We start from the raw sequence: 18864 nt of genomic DNA on the forward strand, positions 1-18864 counted from the left end.
TAATAACACTTTATTTTCTTGGTTGAAAGACATGATTTAGTTGAATATCAGTTATTTATCAACAACTACTACAATAGGGACTGTTCGTGAATATTTTAAACCTCCTATAAAATGGAATATAAATATTATATATTTTTATATAAATTTTTATCAATTTGAAAAAAAATCGATTAAACAACATCCTCAAACACGCATATTGGACATCCCTTTTCTTGACATCGTATAAATTCGGTAATTCTCGGTATGCGGTAATGTGTCTTACTCACACGCTAGCATTAGTGTCGTGTTCGTGTCGCTATCTCTGTCTTGAGTACGGGCGGCTACAAAAGTTTTCATTGATTTGTTATTATTATACTGTTTTGTTTAGTGCTCAGTTTTTTGTTTAGTTTTAAGATTGTTTGTGTTTAAATTTGTTTTAGTATTGAGTGTCCCTTGGCATTTATACTATTCGTTAACAAAGATGCCACCAAAGCATAATAGTGTTTTAAATCGACGGCCGACAAACATAATTTTTGATTTTTTTTTAAAAAGAAAAAGAAGAAGGCGTAAAAGATGTTGACAGTTTTATTTAGAGTTGCTAACGATCTGGTGTATCGCAACGCACAGTACAGCGGATCGCAACTGAAGGCAGTGTTGGGCTTACTTTCGAATTAATTTAATTACGTTATTTTTACCGCTTTCTGTCTTAATTTATTATTTTTTTATTACCTCTCTTTAATTTATTACGTTATTTTTATAGCTTTCTCTCTCATAGTGTTTTGATATTCATTTTATTTGTACTTGGTCCCTGTATATGGAAATTTTAATTCGTATTTTGATTTAAAAAAATGAATGCTAATAACACTTTTTTTTACAAGTGTACATGCGCGAAAGTTGACCTGCGGCTATATTCAGACTCGCCAAGTTACGTCGGTCGTACTGTACCTATAGTACCAAGAATTGTGTATAATCTATGATTAAGTGGTCGAATCCAGAAATGCCGACTTTTTGGCGGGAACGCGAGGAGTGAAGTTGTGTGATTTGTTTTATTTTGTCTATTTAGTGTTTCTTCAGGTTTAAATGTGTAATAATGGTGGTTTATTAACTGTTTAATATCTGTGAAAGTGCACAAATGTGGGAAAATGAAACAAAGCTGCTGAACGTAACTTCTCGGGTTCCTCCAAAAAGTCCACTGAAAAAATCTCAGTAAATGACCACCATTTTACTGCGATTATATTTCATCCCATATCATCTCATTTCATTAAATTTCATCCCAGTTGATTAATGTCTCAAATTAATCATCTTCATTTAATTTCACTCGATATTATCATTTTTCATAAAATTAAGAAAATAAAGTAAAATAAGACGACTTAAAGGTCTTAGTTACCAGGTCATAAAATCTCTTAAAAAAATATATATCCAGAAATGCCAGAAAGTGTGAACTTGGTGAGATTTGTAGTACGGTACCTATGTAATGTACCTATTTAAAGTAATAAGAAAATACCCTAAGCTACATGTAATATTAGACAGTGATGTGCAAAAAGGGCGCAGAAAATAAAATAAAATGATATATTTCATTTGCTTTTGAGATTTTCTGCATCATCTATGTTACATACAACAAATGAATTGAAAACTGCATTACGATAATGGAGTCACCACCGTTCTCGACACAGTCCGAAGCGCCTCCTTTAAGTGAAGACAGTGGATTACTGATTACAAGTGGTTCGTTTTCGAGCGACTCAGCTAGCGGATGGCATTACGTTGCTTCTGAGGTGAGCCAAGCTATTCATTAAACGTAAAATTTATCATCAGTGCTGTTAAAATTCATCTAACAATTATTCTTCGTATTGAAATAAATAGAAACTTAAATTATAAATCAATAATTACATAAAAGAAAATTGTAGAAACAAGCTGCTTAAATAGTAATTTATTATTTACAGCTTTTTAGTAATGTACCTACTAGATATGTAATGAGAATGTAATATAATAATACAAGATCTGCATATTAATTTAGAATCATTACTTGCACTTGATACATTTACATAGAACTTGGTACAATATTTTTTTGTATTTCTGTATGAATTTAATCAACCCTTAAATGAGTCACTCTAAATATAGTAGTTTAGTTAGATTTATGCATGACCATTTGTGTCACTTTTTTTGTAAAATCAGCCATCAAGGAAGCTTTGCCTGCTATGCATTTATGAAACAATATTCTTATTTGCCTGTACATTCCCATATTTTTTTCTTTGCTATGAGCTCAGATCGATATGTTACATGTTTTCTACACTGAGAATACTAATAGTTTTGTAAATCATGTCTGATAATTTTGATTCATCAATCAGACTGCTGATTGATTAGGATGCAAGCTTACCTTTTATTTGTTGAGTTAGTTGACTTGTAGACTTTCCTCTATTGCAATGTTAATTTATAAGGCTTTATAAATTAGAGAGTTATGAATAAATGAAGGGAATTTGTTGTTTGTCAATGGACATAGACTTATCCTCCTATTTACACTAAAGATAGCTTCTTGTCAAAACTAACTAATTTTTTTGATGTTGGTACCGCACCGCTTATGCACTTCATTGGTACTGCTAATTTGGTTTGTCTCTTGATCTTGACATTATTAAAAGTTATGAATTGTTAAGTTTTACTAATCTTTGGTAGTGCTCATATGTTCTAAGCCTATTCCCCTACTTTCATGAAATATTGAAGATTATGTAAATAAATACAAAATTTGTTTGTTTTATACATAATTTACTTATTTTTCTTTGGTAAACATTTCTTTGTTGATTTGTGTATCTTATTGTTACTTAAACAAAACACCAACAGAATGTAAATGATACTAAAGTGCTGTTACCGGCCACTGAGAGATACTTTACTTACAACATCACTGTTTTGTCATCGGACGGCAATTACATATAAAGAGTCCAAAAAAAAAACTATAAAACTTATTTTATCAGTTCTAATGCATAAACTCACACACATAACAATAAACACTAGCTTTTGTTGCTTCTTTTCACAAAAACTACTCTGCTATTGCACATGTACATATTAAGGGTACATATTTCTAAGTCCTACATCGTGGTCAACAGTGTTGGCAAATGAATGAGACCCAAAAATTTTTTTAACAATATCTATCCAATATGTGAATAAGCAACCTTATACACATAGTATTTATAAATTTTCAAAAGTTCATTTATAAATCTTTTAAAACAGGTACCATGTTAATTAATAGGGGGATAGATGAATTTGAATAATCAGTTTTGAAATACAAGATTTTTATTTCCATTAAATTGTAAATTACTAAAATAATTACTTATAACAACCTTTCTAAATTTAAAAAAAAATTAATAATCAAATTCAAATAATCAACAGTCACAAGACAAAGCAATAATGTCCTTCAGACACCCATCACAAGGTTTTCTGACCATTCTCTGATTAACTACATCAAGGGCTATGCAAAGCGAATTATTCTTAGTTTATTTATTTGCATTTTCAAGGCTTTTTTATTTATGTTAGAATTATTATTTTTAGTTTTATTATTGTAGTAGATAAGCAGATAAGCTTATGTTTTTATTGATGCTAAGCATGGTCCATAACACTCAACTTGTGTTTGGTTTATTATAAACCACCCAAGTAGGTACCATCAAGTTGCCTATTTTTGTAGCAAACCAGTCCTGTATTCCAGTTCGAAGGACAGTAGTTATATAAAATACAATTTAGACATTATGTCTTAAGGTGGGCGGTGGTATTTGCATTGTGGTGTCTATAGAATCTAATAGCTACTCAAGACCAGATGGGCTGTAGGCATATTAACAGATGTTTAAAATAAAAAAATTACAAGAAATATCTATAAGATCATAATAATAGCAAAATGACAAAATTTTGTTCAGTAGAAATGACTAGATATTGATTTGACTAGTAGCAAAACTAATTCAAACCTGAAACCAAAATTTGAAACAAAAAATTAAAACTGAGGAAGCTTTTCTTCTAGTAATTCAGGCAATTAGAATAACTGATTGAATATGCATAATATTTTTCATTAATAACATATTTTCACACATGATCACAATGTTTTATGAGACTTAATGATTTGAATTTTGTAGCATTCTGTTTAGCTTCAGCGAATTTAATTCTTTCATTTTGCTCCTAGCTCCTTTATTTGAAATATAATGTGCACAACTGCGAGGTGTTATATAGCTGATATGTATTTTTATCTTTTTACACAGCTGCAAGAAAGTGACTTTGATGAAAAATCTCTGTCACTTTGTGAATCCACAGAAACATCAGAACGTATGTGTGACTTTTTTAACACTGTTAAAAAAGGTCCTGGCAAAGTAATTCTTACAACAATAGAACCACCTCCAGAGTTTCAGGTGAGCAGATTAATGTGTTAATATAGCATTATTATTAACTAGCGACCCGCCCTCGCTTCGCTTCGGAAACATTAAAACACACATGAAAAAAAAAAATAAAAAAAAAAAAAAAAAAAGTAGCCTATGTTCATCAGGGACAATGTCGGCTTCTAACGGTAAAAGAATTTTTCAAATCGGTCCAGTAGTTTCGGAGCCTATTCGAAACAAACAAATCTTTCCTCTTTATAATATTAGTATAGATACCATTCACAGGAATCATGTCTTTGTATTTGATTTTTGATTTTAGGATAATCCTGAAGAGAATGCTGAAGCAAAAACATGCACCACTGTCAACATACTGTCGCAACCTGCTGCATCCATTGAAAATTCCTCGAAGAATTTAAAAACTCAAAATTTAGATGTAACTGCTAATATAAAACATGTTTCACCAATTTGCTCTAAAAAATCAAAGCCAGAAATGATGTATGAGCATCGTCAGTGCTTAAACCACAGATTTTCCAGTCCTAGGTTACTGCATCTTAGTCCATGCCGAGGAACTCGCCCTTCATCTAGAAGCTCAGTTTCCTCGCGTTTATCGAGTAGTCATAACTCACTTGTAACTCAGTTTCAAATTGACGACTCTAACTTCATAACGCAAGCAATATCACATGATACACTTTCCACTGCAACTACAGATATAACAGACATGTACAATGTCCCTTTTGATAGTGATATTTACGCAGTGCCAATCGATATGATTCGTCCAGGTCAGTCAAATATAAAACATAAAAGCAAGAAAACAAACAGAAGCAATAAGAGACGAGTCAGAGTGATATCACAAAATACAAGCATCCCTCATGCTTCTATTGAAAAACATCATAAAGCAAAGGAATCCGTTAGACACAAAGAAATCAAAATTAAAAGACACAGTTTGCCCAGCTCTTCTTACAAACGAAACATTGTGGAGTCAGACACGGACTCCCTCCAACTAACTCTGCGTGAAATGAGAAAATATTTACACACACTTTATTCTAGTTCCAGTGATTCAGAATGTAGGAACATTGTAAGCAGGAAAAATAATACAGTTATAACCAGTGTTGGAGTACATGCAAAGCATGTAAACAAAGATGCAAACTCTAACATGTTTCACAAAGACAGCAATGAAATATCCAAATCTAATGATCCCTACAATCAGAGGAAATCAACTAAAAATTCTTGTGGGACTAACATGAAAAGTAAAAAGCAAAAAGATAATTTAGCAAAAGATATTGAAGTTGACAAAACTGAAAAACCAACTAAGAAAAATGCATCAAATCCAACTCAGAAACCGAAAATGTCGACAGTCAGAATCCTTTCAATTAATTTAAAACAGAGTTTCTGTAATTTATTTCGCTGGCGAAGGCAACCAGTCGTTGATAATGTGACTGATGTAGAAAGACTTGGAAAACAAGGAAAAATTGATGAATCACCTCCAGCAGCTGTCCGTCGAGCACTGCCTCCACTGCCTCAAACACCACACACCTCCCATGCTTCTCGTAGAGCGACTAATGATGAAGAAACAATTATGGATTTTGCTAAATCCATTCAAAAAGTGAAAGATGTAAATAATTTAATATGAAATTGTGTAATTCATAAGATTAAAATTTACAATCACATGATTAAAAATATTCTTTTAAATATTTCAGTATGGCTGGTATTGGGGTCCTCTTTCTGTAGAAGCTGCTGAGAAAATACTGTCTAATGAACCTGATGGTTCATTCATAGTACGTGATAGTAGTGATGATCACTATATTTTTACTTTAACATTCAAATTAAATGGACTTAGGCATGTAAGAATTGAACATGATCAGGGTAAGATGAATTAGATGAATTATTTATTTAAATATTGTAGATAATTTATTGTGATAAATAAAAATAATAAGTTCTGTTTTAGGTAATTTTTGCTTCGGTGGTTGTACAATGTTTAAAGCACAAACGATAGTCGAATTTATTGAAAATGCTGTGGAAACATCTCGCAGTGGCCGCTATTTATTCTTCCTAAACTTGAGACCAGTTCTTGGCCCAGTTCGTGTGCAACTTCTTTACCCAGTGTCAAGATTCAAGCGAGTACAAAGCCTACAACATATGTGTAGGTAGGTAATCTAAAAAGTAGAGAATACGAGTTTATTCATTTACTTACTTTACTAGTTTAATTATAAATATTGTTTTCTTTATATGAAACATTTATTACTGTGGTCTGGATTACTTTGTGTATTAATAATGAAGCTCATTCAAAATGATTTTTATCGATTGAAACCTGCATTTTCGCTATGGGAGAACTCGCTAATATTAAGAAGTGATTTAGGGACTTGAAAGGGTCGTGGCGTTCAGAAAAAATTAAAAGAGACTATAAAGCATAATCAAGTGGCTTAAGATGGAGACGATCGCCAGTCTTCAGCTCGAATAAAAAGCCGCTCATTTCAATTCACGTTTGTGTGGATGCAGATTTATGATCCTGTATTAAGTATTTTCTGAAAGATAATCGATCATGGTTTCTTAAGAGGACTTAAGAGAACATGGTTTCTTAAGTAACCATCCACTCAAGAATCGTATATATATCACAGCTGGAAACTTTTTAATGAAATATAGCTTAGTGGCTCTTTGATAACTAATGCATCAAACCATTACTGAAGCCGGATATTCCTCACTTTGTATCCTACAGACTAATTGAGACATTTACAGGCTTAAACTGGGCCGTTCTACTTATCGAATTGACGTTGATCAATAGTAGAAAATATTCTCATAGTAGTAAATAAAGTCTTACTGTTAGCTCCTTTTACGTACTACTTGCCTAAGAAGTTGTTTTCATTTTACCAATATTATTTATTTAATTCAATTTTACTTAACAGTAATGAATACTTCATTTCTTTGAAGCTACAAGTACTAAGTCATATTTTTTGTCGTTTTTGTTACTGTTCTGGGTGCCATATACCTACATTTACCTCTAGATAAAATATTTAGTTGCAGGGCACGATTTCTTGGGATTCTTTCTGTCGCTGCTTTGATTGCCTTTAGTACGATACGGCAAGGACGGCCAAATTTTTTTTTTGTCACTAGCAGTGAACTTTTCTTTACAAAATCGATTAATACCAAGCGAATGAGTAGGCTAAAAAATGCTCTGCTTAATGCAAAACGGTTTTCATGTTTATCTCATTCCATTTTAATATTGGAAATAAATTTAATAAGAATCAATGCGAAAGTACGAAAACAGTAAATACCTATTATATGAGTATGACAGTTTTCCAATTGAAATTGTATTTTTTATTGTAACAGTATTTATATTATTTCTTTGATGCGGCTTCACAGTTATAATCTACTTGAATTCAGTATGCTTAAATTTCAAATACAAATTTGAGTATACTTTTACACGATCGAGAAGTTAATAAACTCACACTAAGCACATAGGAGGAGGCAGGGATTCCGACCGAGTGTGCGTGATACTGACCGAGCGCATACATATGCAATTGTAATACGTAACGAAAAGATCTAGCGTCCGCACTGTCTTTGTAAAATATCTCATTTCAATAAAGTAATAACATATTGTTCTTGATCTATTTATTACTATCTATCGAAGCAGTAACGTGGTCCTACGACGCCGTGCCTAGTCCCAGTCTTAGCCCCAGCCAAACCGGAAAGAACGACCACTTCGTGGTAGATTTAGCGGTAGCCTAACCTACCCGCGTGGGATAACTTTTTTCAATAACTACGCATATTATGAATTTTCGAGCTTTATTTTTAATACACGATGTTTTTATCACGAAAGTCGGTCGCAAACATATTGTTGAAAACAATTTTCTTGATACTGGCTTGCTGGATAAAAAAAATATGTGTATAATGGGATGCATCGGGCGCTTTATCATTAAATTCACGACGACTCCGAATGTGGTACCACAAAAACGCAGATGTGAACAGGGCGGGCTCGCAGTATGCCTGAACGGTCGATTCGTTCATTTGTCGTCTATTTTATATACATATGAGAACGGTCAGTTCGTTCCGTGTCTGATTCGTGTACATACGTCTTATAGGAAGGCATTAAGAGTACTGCCTGCCGCCAATCACGTCCATCCTCGTTCCATTTCCTTCTTTTGTTTCTTTTCAAATCACCTGTCAAGTCTCTGTCTTAATTTAAGTTCAGTTGTTGTAGGTTGTATGTCCTGTCAAAGAGGTTACACGCCACGACAATGCCCTTACACGCCAGTGATTACACAAATTTATAATAGGTTTGCTATGTGATTTTTTTATAGCACCATTCTAATGTACGTTTCCTATTTCAGGTTTGTTATATTGAAGTACGTACGCCGTGATCTTATTAGCAGCCTTCCACTGCCAAGGCGCCTCGTCGATTATTTGAGCGCCACTCATTATTACTCTGAGCTTCTGGCCGACATTTAAATATATCAAATTAAAAACTAAAGTTAACCAAATCGTATGAAAATGTATTTAGATACGATCGATAATGGAATTTAATTTTTATGTTGCGCTTCAACATCACCTCAACCTTAAAAGTTGTAAAATATTTTACGTTAGTGATATTTATTTTTTGTAAAGTTTTTTTTTATCGTAATTTTTTTTACTTTATTGTTACGTCGAACGCGATTTTTTCTGCTTTGTACTCAAAAAATAAAATGCAACTTTTGTCAATTCTACAAAGTTAAGGTAGTTGGAAGCAATATTGAATAAACACTTTAAATCAGATTTAAATACAATTATGTATAAATTATCTGAAACGATATAAATGTCTAAAATCGTAGGTAGTAAACCGAGAAACCCGTATCTTAGTCTGAAATACGCCAAATGATAAATCTTTGGTCAGTGAAAAGATTTGCTTATGAATATGTACTTTCTCAGAGAATGTCTTTGAACTTTCGAAGTAATGAACGAGGAAGCTTCTTGAGGGTAGCGGTCCAAACTCTATTGAATGTTAGTGATAAATGTGACGGTTATATTAGTGTTTAGCGTAATCTACATCGTTCTGTCAATTTTGAAAACAAATAATATTCTTGAATATTATATTTTTACAAGCACCTTACTAGTTCTACGGAACGACAACATTCGTATAAGAAGAGACAATTAATATAAATCACCTATGTATTTATGATACTAAAGCAGAGTCAAATTGTTTTTTACCGGCATCAATGGATTATCGTCTGTGCAAAATTTCACGAGGAATCCGTTTAGATCAAATTCATCGACAATAAGATGCTAAAGTATAGTGTTTAAATATGTAACCTCCGTCTCGTAGACCTTCTATGAATGAGCTTGCAAAAGAAGCAATCGAGTCGTTGTAAGGCACCGGAAATCTGGGTATCGTTGTGAATGTGACGTGCGTTGTTTTGGAAAGATTTATATGAGAATTTAGATTCGATGTATTCGTAATAAGAATGAGAACTCGTCGCTTTTTAAATCAACAGTATTTCATGAGAGTTTCATTCGCTGTGATGTTTACAAGATACAGAGTAATGTGAGCGGTACTCCGTGAAATTTTACGAAAAATTTGATTTTGCTAACATTAAATTAATTTAGTTCGTGACAAGGTAAGTCACCAAAATGTAAATGAATTGAATATCAGACGTGGTAATAAATCAATGATCGGTCCGTTTTTGATTTACGATATTTTTGACGAAAATTCACATTTTTTAATAAACTGCTTATTATTATAGCATATATTTGAGAAAGAAAATGCTTACTTGTTACAATATGAATATCCCCGGATGGTGAAAGGCTATTTGGTTTAAGCGACATTTCGCTTAATACGCGACATTTATCTTTGTAATTAAAGATCCGTTTTATTTTTTCGTTCGTATATCCGTATCGTGCACAGTGGTGAACAATTGGAGAGGCCTATGTCCAGCAGTGGACTGCTATAGGCTGATGATGATATCCGTATTTGTATCAACAATTCGATGTTTCTAATCAAACTTCAATTAAGTTTATCCCATTCAAATAGTTGACAAAGTTTTTTGTTATTATATTTTAAACTTTAAATGGCTCACCTGTAAAGTTGTTGCAAGGATGTAACCTCAGTTGCAAAGATGTCGCTTAAACCGCATAGGCTTTCACTTTTCGACGTGTTAAATGAAATATCTGAAAGCGATGTTAAATTAAGAAGGAATGTAGCACGTAACATAGCTTAGGAAGTCGGATTGATATTTTTTTGTCTGAGAATTGAGAATGCGCGTTTCCCATTGAACGTGTCACAACTCTGGAGTCTACGCGTGTGATGCAAGCCCAGCTAGTAAGGTATTTACGAAACGGTAGAGTACCAAATCTTTTGGAAAATAATCATAGCTAAACAAAAAATTGTAAGCAATATTACAACGACTGCCTTGTAAAGAAACAAATATATATTGTTGAATTGATTATTTATTTACCGTTGAACTCTACTTTTATATGAAGGTACTAGTTTTTTTGAAAAATAATAATAATAATAATTAAATGAATGTGATTTAATTAGTAAGTCATACAATGGTAATTTTGCACGGTGATGACGTCGCTTTTAGGGATTTGATGTGTTTGTAATTAATATGAATTTGATCATTGAAGGTCGATGTAAAACGAATTCACCGTGCATGTACCGTAGTCGCCTTTATCTGAGTACAACTTTTTACTTATATGTCTAAATGGTTGATTGTAAACGTAAATAACGGTTAAGTAGATGTACGACCTCGCCTTTATAATTATTATTGAATTGAGAATGACTACTGGCGACGTTATCGATTTGATCACGAGACGTGATACAAATGGGAACTGAATAATGTCGTGAGGGTAGTTTCATGTCGTGTTACTTCGAAAATAGGTTAGGCGTGCGAGACGTTTAATTCAAATTTTACACAAGCAATCGTCTATCACTGATTTAACCTTAAGTATTTATTCATGATTTTGACATAATAATTGAATATTATTGAAAGATAATTGGGAAACTTTAAAAAAAATGTCTTAAAGTGCGGTTTGATTACGGGAGATTTTCGTAAAAATAATGTCACCACACTATGCGCTATATTAAAATTGGAACTAATGAAAATTAGCTTTGCCCTGTGTTAGATGAGTTAATTTTTTCGCACCAAAGATTGTAGGAATAGATATACATTAAGTAAGTTAATTACGTTGTGATTAGTACTATTTATCGATTAATAATGTCAACTCTTATTTATTTCTAGCCACACGAACACCGATGCGACGTAGGCGATTTATGTATTTCAATGCCTTTATTACCACCGTGAATTTTTAAAAACTTTAAATACGTTATACGGCTATATTATAAGGTATTACAAATGAAAACATATCACCGTTTTGTATTTGTTGTAACGATTTAATAATTAGGATCATTGCATGAAATATTAGGTATACACGTATAGTATGATGTGATTAACAGTAATATTTTGTGGTATAGAAAGGAATTTGTCGTGCTTGCTCACACTTTAGAAGTATAATAGCACGCTTTTTTTTTGTAGCTTGCTATTGTTGTAATAAATAAGACTACGGAAATATTCGCGCGATTCAAATATTTATATTGTTAAATATGCATCAAGCCTGGTGCTAATGTGAAATGGGATGAGCGGCGTTGTACCGTAGTTTGAGTTTTCATGCTTAAATTTGTAATGTGACGTAATAGTACAAATTCGTGTATTACGTATAAGAATGAACGCAGTGCACTTAGTATTCTATGTTTAACGGTTTAAATTATATTCTGCTCTCTTTACAATTATTGTCTAAATGGACCAATTAACGAAAACACCACTGTTTGTTGTGAAGTTCCAAGTGAGTTTATATATGAACGTGTAAATTAGTTAAAATGTACATATGAATTTGTGTATATAATTGTATAAGTAAATTATGAAATTCTTGCCAAATATTAACAAGAAATTTGGTGTAACGTCAATGTTGTTATAGAATTCTCGAAGCACTTAAACGTTTGTTGTTTCTCTACAAGAATTTAACGAAGTCCTTATTCGATTCATGAGGGCAGTATATAGTATCAAAATAAGTTTGTTTTCAAGATATAACAAAAAAGATCCAGTAAAAAATAATGCAGTACAGGAATATATTGCAAAATATTGTGTTTTGACGACAGATAAGTATAAAACAAAACAGTTTGGCCACGAAATTGGCAAAACTCTACCTATCCAGTATTGCTCATAGTGTGCATGTGGATAAGTGCTTATATTATAAGATGATTTGGCGCCGGTGTGCAGATCTATGTATTGGATTGAACGAATCATAGTCCACACTGAGAAAAAAATATTTAATGTTTTTTTCATAATTCTGTTACACGGAGCAGTACGTACATTGGGGTTTTATGAGTTACACAGAAAAAATCAAGAAATGTTACTATTCGATCCGGGCGATTCCGTGGAATGTTATGTAGCGTTGCAAAATTGCTAATCGATAATCGGAAGTGTCCCATGTTTCAAACCAAATCCCAAAATTCATCACAAACGTAATTTTTTTATGTGTGACGTCATTTGGGGCCAAACACGACAAGCAAGCCGTACTGCATACATCATTACATCATCAGCAACCTACGAAAAGCGTTATTGGCGTTAGTTAGCATATTATGTGCACTATAAATAGTATACGATCTAACATTATTTTATTCCAGTCATTTTGTAATATGTACAAAAATGTTATGAAATTTATACAATACAAAAATATCTTTTGCATCATCATGCAATTTCATCATCATCATTCACAATCATGCAATTTTTTATTACATTTTACGCTGTTAAGTAACCCGCACACCAGGATTTATGGTCTCTACTATATAATAGACATGCAAATTTTTTGGGAATGTCGAAATTTCGTACGGAAATAAAAATATTGACTAACCCGTACCATACAAACTGACCATCAAAATTAGGTATATTACGGAATAGTTTGTGGAGTTAATAATCATTAACATCTAAATAAACAAGAAAGTTTTGAAAGAAACAGAAAAAAAAACAACGAACATAATTATTGTTATTGGATTGGTATAACGCCAATCCACATAATTCGTGCAACGAAATTGTGCAAATTCGACGTAAGTTTTTTAAATTAATATGAATATTAATTGTAAAATAAATTAATATTGTAGAAAGGAATCTTAGATGTATTATTGGTATGACCATATATTGGTTCGACGATTACCTTCGGCTATTTTTTACACCGACAAACTCACGGCCTTAATCGTTTATTAGACAATACAAATAAAACAGAGCCGTAATTAGACGCGTTTGGTGATTTTTCAATTTATTTCTTTGCATGAGAAATAGAGCCATTAGTACAGAGACGTGCAGGCTCACAACTTACCGTGGGCGGCGGTGAATCACTTACCATCAGGTGACCCGTCTTGCTCGTTTGCCTCTTAGTTGTTATAAAAAAAAAAACCATAAGTAAACAAATATATGTCTCGGGTTTCATTTTTATTACACTATGTATTTTTATCGTTTTTGAATGTCAGAGGTATTTTCGTAGATCATTCATACCCCAGAATCTTTACCACGGTAAAGTTGTCTTCGAGTACACCGAGTATACAGCTTATCTAATATAGTATATTGGGTGTTAGACGACCGCTTCCGAAAACGAAGACAGATGATAGTACTAATGGCACTTTCGATGATGGGACGGAAAAAAGTCGATCCTGATTTAAAAAAAAAACATATTTTAAAACGTTTTATTAGTATTATTTACGCTTCGCCATGTTAGTACAGCTAAATGAAATGATAGTGTTATAAAAAAAACGTGTGGCACTCTGAGACTGCCGCGGTAAAGCTATTGCATAGCATTTTTTATCAACTTATGCAATTATAAATCGACAATAATAATTTAATATTAAAACAACAATAAAATAAGACCACGCTATATTTAAAAATATTAACTGCCTCTTCACACACATAACCTAGACCGGGCGAGGGAGAGATGGGCAGACCTTTCATGAAGTGCATGCGGCAGTGCGACGTCACGCCGCGCGCTTATTCACAAACAATGTGTGTTGTGTATTCACAAAAGATGTGTTGAACGCGAGCTACATAGTAGGCGTAGTGGGGGTGTCAGGTTATTTTCGTTACGGAATTTCTTGATTCAGTCTCAAGCCCACGCTCAAGGCCCACGATAGAAGCTATGCAATAGCTTAAAAATATATTACTTTACTGAAAAAAAAAAAACAGCAATGAAACACAAAATCAAAAACAGCTAATGCTCGGATCGACGAACGCCCGGAAGCGGCGTTTCTTTTACACGCACAAAGGCACGGTGCGGCGCTCCACAAAATTTACAAATTGTAGGTAAATAAAATTCGTTTTCGGAAGCGGTCTCCTAATACCCAGTGTAAAATGGTAAGCTGAACTAAACATGACCAAATGAATCATCACACTTTTATACATAGTAGCGTAATAACAGTAATATGTGTAACGAAACGTGCGTGACCCGGTTTTGTCATTTCAAATTCACATTCAGGAGTTAGAGCCGGATTATTGACATTAATAATGACATTGTTGACGAGAAGATATTGAAGCTCGACTTACAAACGTGAGCACATAGAAAAATAAAACAGTAAATGCATTTAGATGACCAAAGACGTAGTGGGGCATTTTAGGAGCTTAGATCTGTGTAGTTACAGTGGAATAGATATAGTTACAGTGTTGTATGAAAATTATTAACTTCGTATAGTTCGAATAATAATATTTATAATATATATTTTCTTATTCATCTTGTTATGATCCTTCGGTTACGTACAAAATAAAAATAACCCGAGAAAACTCACGAGTTTCTTGTATTTGATACAATACAAATGTCAATTTAAGCGCATTCCCATTTTCATGTAAGAAATACTTACACTGTAGTAGAATATTTTTGTAATTGACTTACAAACACACTGACTTCGCTTTATATGTAAACAATAGTGTAACTTATAATAAAGTTGTGAAAATTGCTGAGTGAATAGTAAACACATAATATTTATTCCGTAGGTTAATATTGTATCTTTATGTCGTATTAATGTTAAGCGTGATAAATATTAGGATGGTACAATTGTCTTAAAATGTAATCGCTTTTTAATTCACGTGTAGCACCAGGCTTTGAAAACTTTCTATGATTACATCGAACTTTTAGCCTTCGCGTTTGTACTCTTAATTTTCAGGAATTGATTTGTTTTAAACACGGTTTTGGCGTGGCTTTACAAGGGTTCAACTTTAATTTTAGCAGTTGAACGCGCACATGAGTACAAATAGAATTCTTGCCAGTATACATAACAATACATATATAATACTATAATATAATAAATACTCTGTAGAAATAACGAGATACATACAGATTTTTTTGCGGCAATGAGGTTCATTATAATGATTGATGTACTACTACTACCTATGTAATGATTGTTGAAACTAATAACATAATTAAACATTAGTCGCAAACATACCCATAAACAATTAATCTATAATATAGTGCTATTTCTAAAACACAACTGAATAGATGAAATCAGAAGGATCAAAAGTCCGTCCTGAAAGAGAAAACGTCAGCAGGAGTAAGTTAAAAGAAAATAACACCGCCGTAGTACGCTGACTCTAAGCAAACCGTAAAGGTGATCAAATTAATCACATAACATATTTCATTTTATAAAATACTTATCATGGAATGCATATCACTGAAATAATTAAGAGCATCACATTGAACCATCACCGCACTATTCAGTTTTTTATTTGCATTTTACATTAGCGTGACATACCTTATTACCACAGAAAATCTCTATGTACCTACATTTACACATAAATCGTGTTACTCGTCTAGTTAATATACGTTAGTGTATGTGTAGCATTAATTCTAGTAAATATTATATTAAAAAAAAATGACTGTGAAATAATTGTAGCGTTGATGTTTCGTATTTATTGTATAGTTTGTAACGTTTTAATGTTATGTTTTCAAATATGTACGGTGAAATGAGATTTCTCCTATCACTTTTATATAAATATAATGTTTTAGAAGTGGCTGTGGACTGACGTTATCGTTACTGCGTACATGTTATACGTTTTAGTTGAAATTGTACACCTTCATTACGTAACGTAATCTTTGTCAGGATAATAAATATTTCACGTTCTAACAACAAGCACGCAAATATTCATTTTATAAAAATATTTGTTAAATATAAAATGTACTCCTGCAAATATTGAGAGCTCCGAAAAAAAATAAACGTTAAGTCACAATAACGAAAGCAACAAATATATAGTTACAATAAATCTATGAGGTTGCGATATTTCAAATCATCACACAACAGACAAAACAGTTTAATTAAAATATATGTATGTAGTAAATGTACTTATTAATAATGTGTTACGTGACAAAATTTCATCTCGTATAAAAAAAGTAATGTAAATCATAAAGATATGTTATACTATTTCCGTAATCGAAACAAGTACATAACATTACTTGTAGTTACATTTTAAGTGTGCTCTTAGAATTTATTTTATCATATAAATGTCGTGTGTTGTTACACTGCGAGTTTATTTCATTATTGTCATTGTATCCAATAGCGGATCCAGGGGGGGGGGGTCATGGGGTTCATGACCACCCCCTAAGCTGGTTCCAGGACTTAGGTGGACCACTAATTGAATATAATGACTTTATTTATATATTTTGTCACCATACAGATTTTATGTAACTACATACCTTCAATATTTAATTAATTTAATATAATATAATAACTTTGTATAATGGCAAACGTTTGGGAACGAACGTATCCAAATTTGACTATGTGACCCCCTCCTGGCGCCAAAGCTGGATCCGCCCTTGATTGTATCGTCTATCTAGTTAATTATTTCTTCTAATATGGGACATATATTACAATAAAATAACAAATATATTCAATAAAACTGTTACAATCACCTACTTACTGTACTTATGAACTGTGCTTATGAAAAATAAAATAATAATTCTATGTATAAAACCACAATATTTACTACACAACACATCACTATTTATTTCCCCGAGTGCGAGTTTATTCAGAAGATCTCGTAAACGTTAGCTATATTTAAAATGAGTTTATGCATTTTTTAACAAATGCGGGCAAATTTAATAATTTACATAGAAATGAAAAAGTTGAAAGTAAATGCAGTGTTGAGATGCAAATATGAATGAGGGAGCGACTTTTGTTAAGTCAAATGGACGTAGGTACACGGCCAAGCATAAGTGATTTAACCATTTTAGCAATTTAAATTAGTGGATTGAAAAATAGTACCATATAACATTAACTTTAAAAAAAAACGGAAATCATAGCTTAATGTACCTACAGCAAAATAATTTTAAATTATTATATAAACATGTTATTAAAAACGTTATACATCCGTGCGCTAAGTAAGACATCCGTATAGGTCGATACCTAATATGCCTCGGTATTCCGACGCTCCTCACTTTACACGCATTCATAGAGTCGACTTATCGACGGTTAGCGCTCAAATGATTAATACCGAGCGCGCCTGAAAACACGTGCGTGCGTGTGCGCCGCGCCCCGCCTTTTAATGTTTACTATTGACATACATTACAGAGAGATTAGTGAAAATGAATAAATAAATAAACCGGAAAACAAACCCTACACTTTTTAAATCAGCTGAAAACACTGCAATTTAACACCTTAGCTAGGGAACGGTAAATTCGATATACGATCTTTAAAGTCGTTTACATTTTGGGTAAATTCGCACTAGGCTACACAGCCAGTAACGGAATTGTTAAAAAAGGTAGAAGTATGTCCTATGAGCAATATCGCCATAATCAATGCTAAATTGAAGGGTTTGAAAACACCAGTGAAATACTAGTATTCCTGCTGTCACTGCTGCTTGAACATCAAATTTTTCGTAACGAAAAACCTATTGCTTAGATCTGTAGTGTAGTGGATTTTGGCAGATGTACCCAAACATGACTCGAGAACAAAATGTTGTTTCCGTGAATATTTGGATTATTCATTATGCAAATATTATTATTAATATGCAACCTTTTCATTATTTTTTCGGTTCAAATAAACTTCTATTAGGATATGTACTTATTTACCATCGTTAAATATGTAAAGTATGTACCTACTTGTTATAAACATTACAATTACTTAATGCATGTAATGCACTTTTTGGATAACACTTGATTTTATTTGGGTGATTGTGTTTTACAAAATTGAACGGAGAAATAAATAGATATAAAATACAAACGATCTTGTTTTAATTTGTTGGCTTTGCCGGCACAAAAAATTAAAATAATTGAATATACATGATTATTAATTGTATATGAGTTAAAAATGGGCTGTTTGTTCTTTTACTTAGTAATTAACTTTGATGTTTGTCTTGACTTACGGATTGATTTTGGTGGCAATAATTGAACGAGTAGGTAGCTATGCGGTGCTCTATAAATTGTCTGACCTTCGGATATTTTTTTGCTGCTGTTGGTTGTAATATTTCATGCTATCCATATTAGTGACAAATATATAATTAACGGAACATGAGTGAGTCGTTCTTGAAAACCAATATTAGGTAAC

The 18864-nt window shown here is 32.5% G+C and overlaps 1 protein-coding gene across 1 annotated transcript; it reads left to right on the plus strand.

The window, feature by feature from the left end:
* The first annotated feature begins 981 nt into the window (after positions 1 to 981).
* LOC149503512 (uncharacterized) lies at positions 982 to 13291 on the plus strand. The gene is made up of 6 exons (XM_089728933.1): positions 982 to 1751; positions 4212 to 4358; positions 4645 to 5937; positions 6023 to 6188; positions 6271 to 6469; positions 8651 to 13291. The coding sequence occupies exons 1-6, from the start codon at positions 1626 to 1628 to the stop codon at positions 8766 to 8768; spliced, it is 2049 nt and encodes a 682-aa protein (XP_089585059.1). The 5' UTR covers positions 982 to 1625; the 3' UTR covers positions 8769 to 13291.
* The last annotated feature ends 5573 nt before the right edge of the window (positions 13292 to 18864 follow it).

Source organism: Bombyx mandarina, chromosome 01, assembly GCF_030267445.1.
Source record: "Bombyx mandarina strain Sakado chromosome 01, ASM3026744v2".
NCBI classification, from domain to species: domain Eukaryota; kingdom Metazoa; phylum Arthropoda; class Insecta; order Lepidoptera; family Bombycidae; genus Bombyx; species Bombyx mandarina.

What these genes read in the sequence shown, in the direction of transcription:
- LOC149503512 (XM_089728933.1), top strand. Translation starts at nt 1,626, where the DNA reads ATGGAGTCACCACCGTTCTCGACACAGTCCGAAGCGCCTCCTTTAAGT. An exon ending in GGCATTACGTTGCTTCTGAG is followed by an intron (nt 1,752 to 4,211) that starts GTGAGCCAAGCT and finishes CTTTTTACACAG; the next exon opens with CTGCAAGAAAGTGACTTTGA. An exon ending in CCATTCAAAAAGTGAAAGAT is followed by an intron (nt 5,938 to 6,022) that starts GTAAATAATTTA and finishes TAAATATTTCAG; the next exon opens with TATGGCTGGTATTGGGGTCC.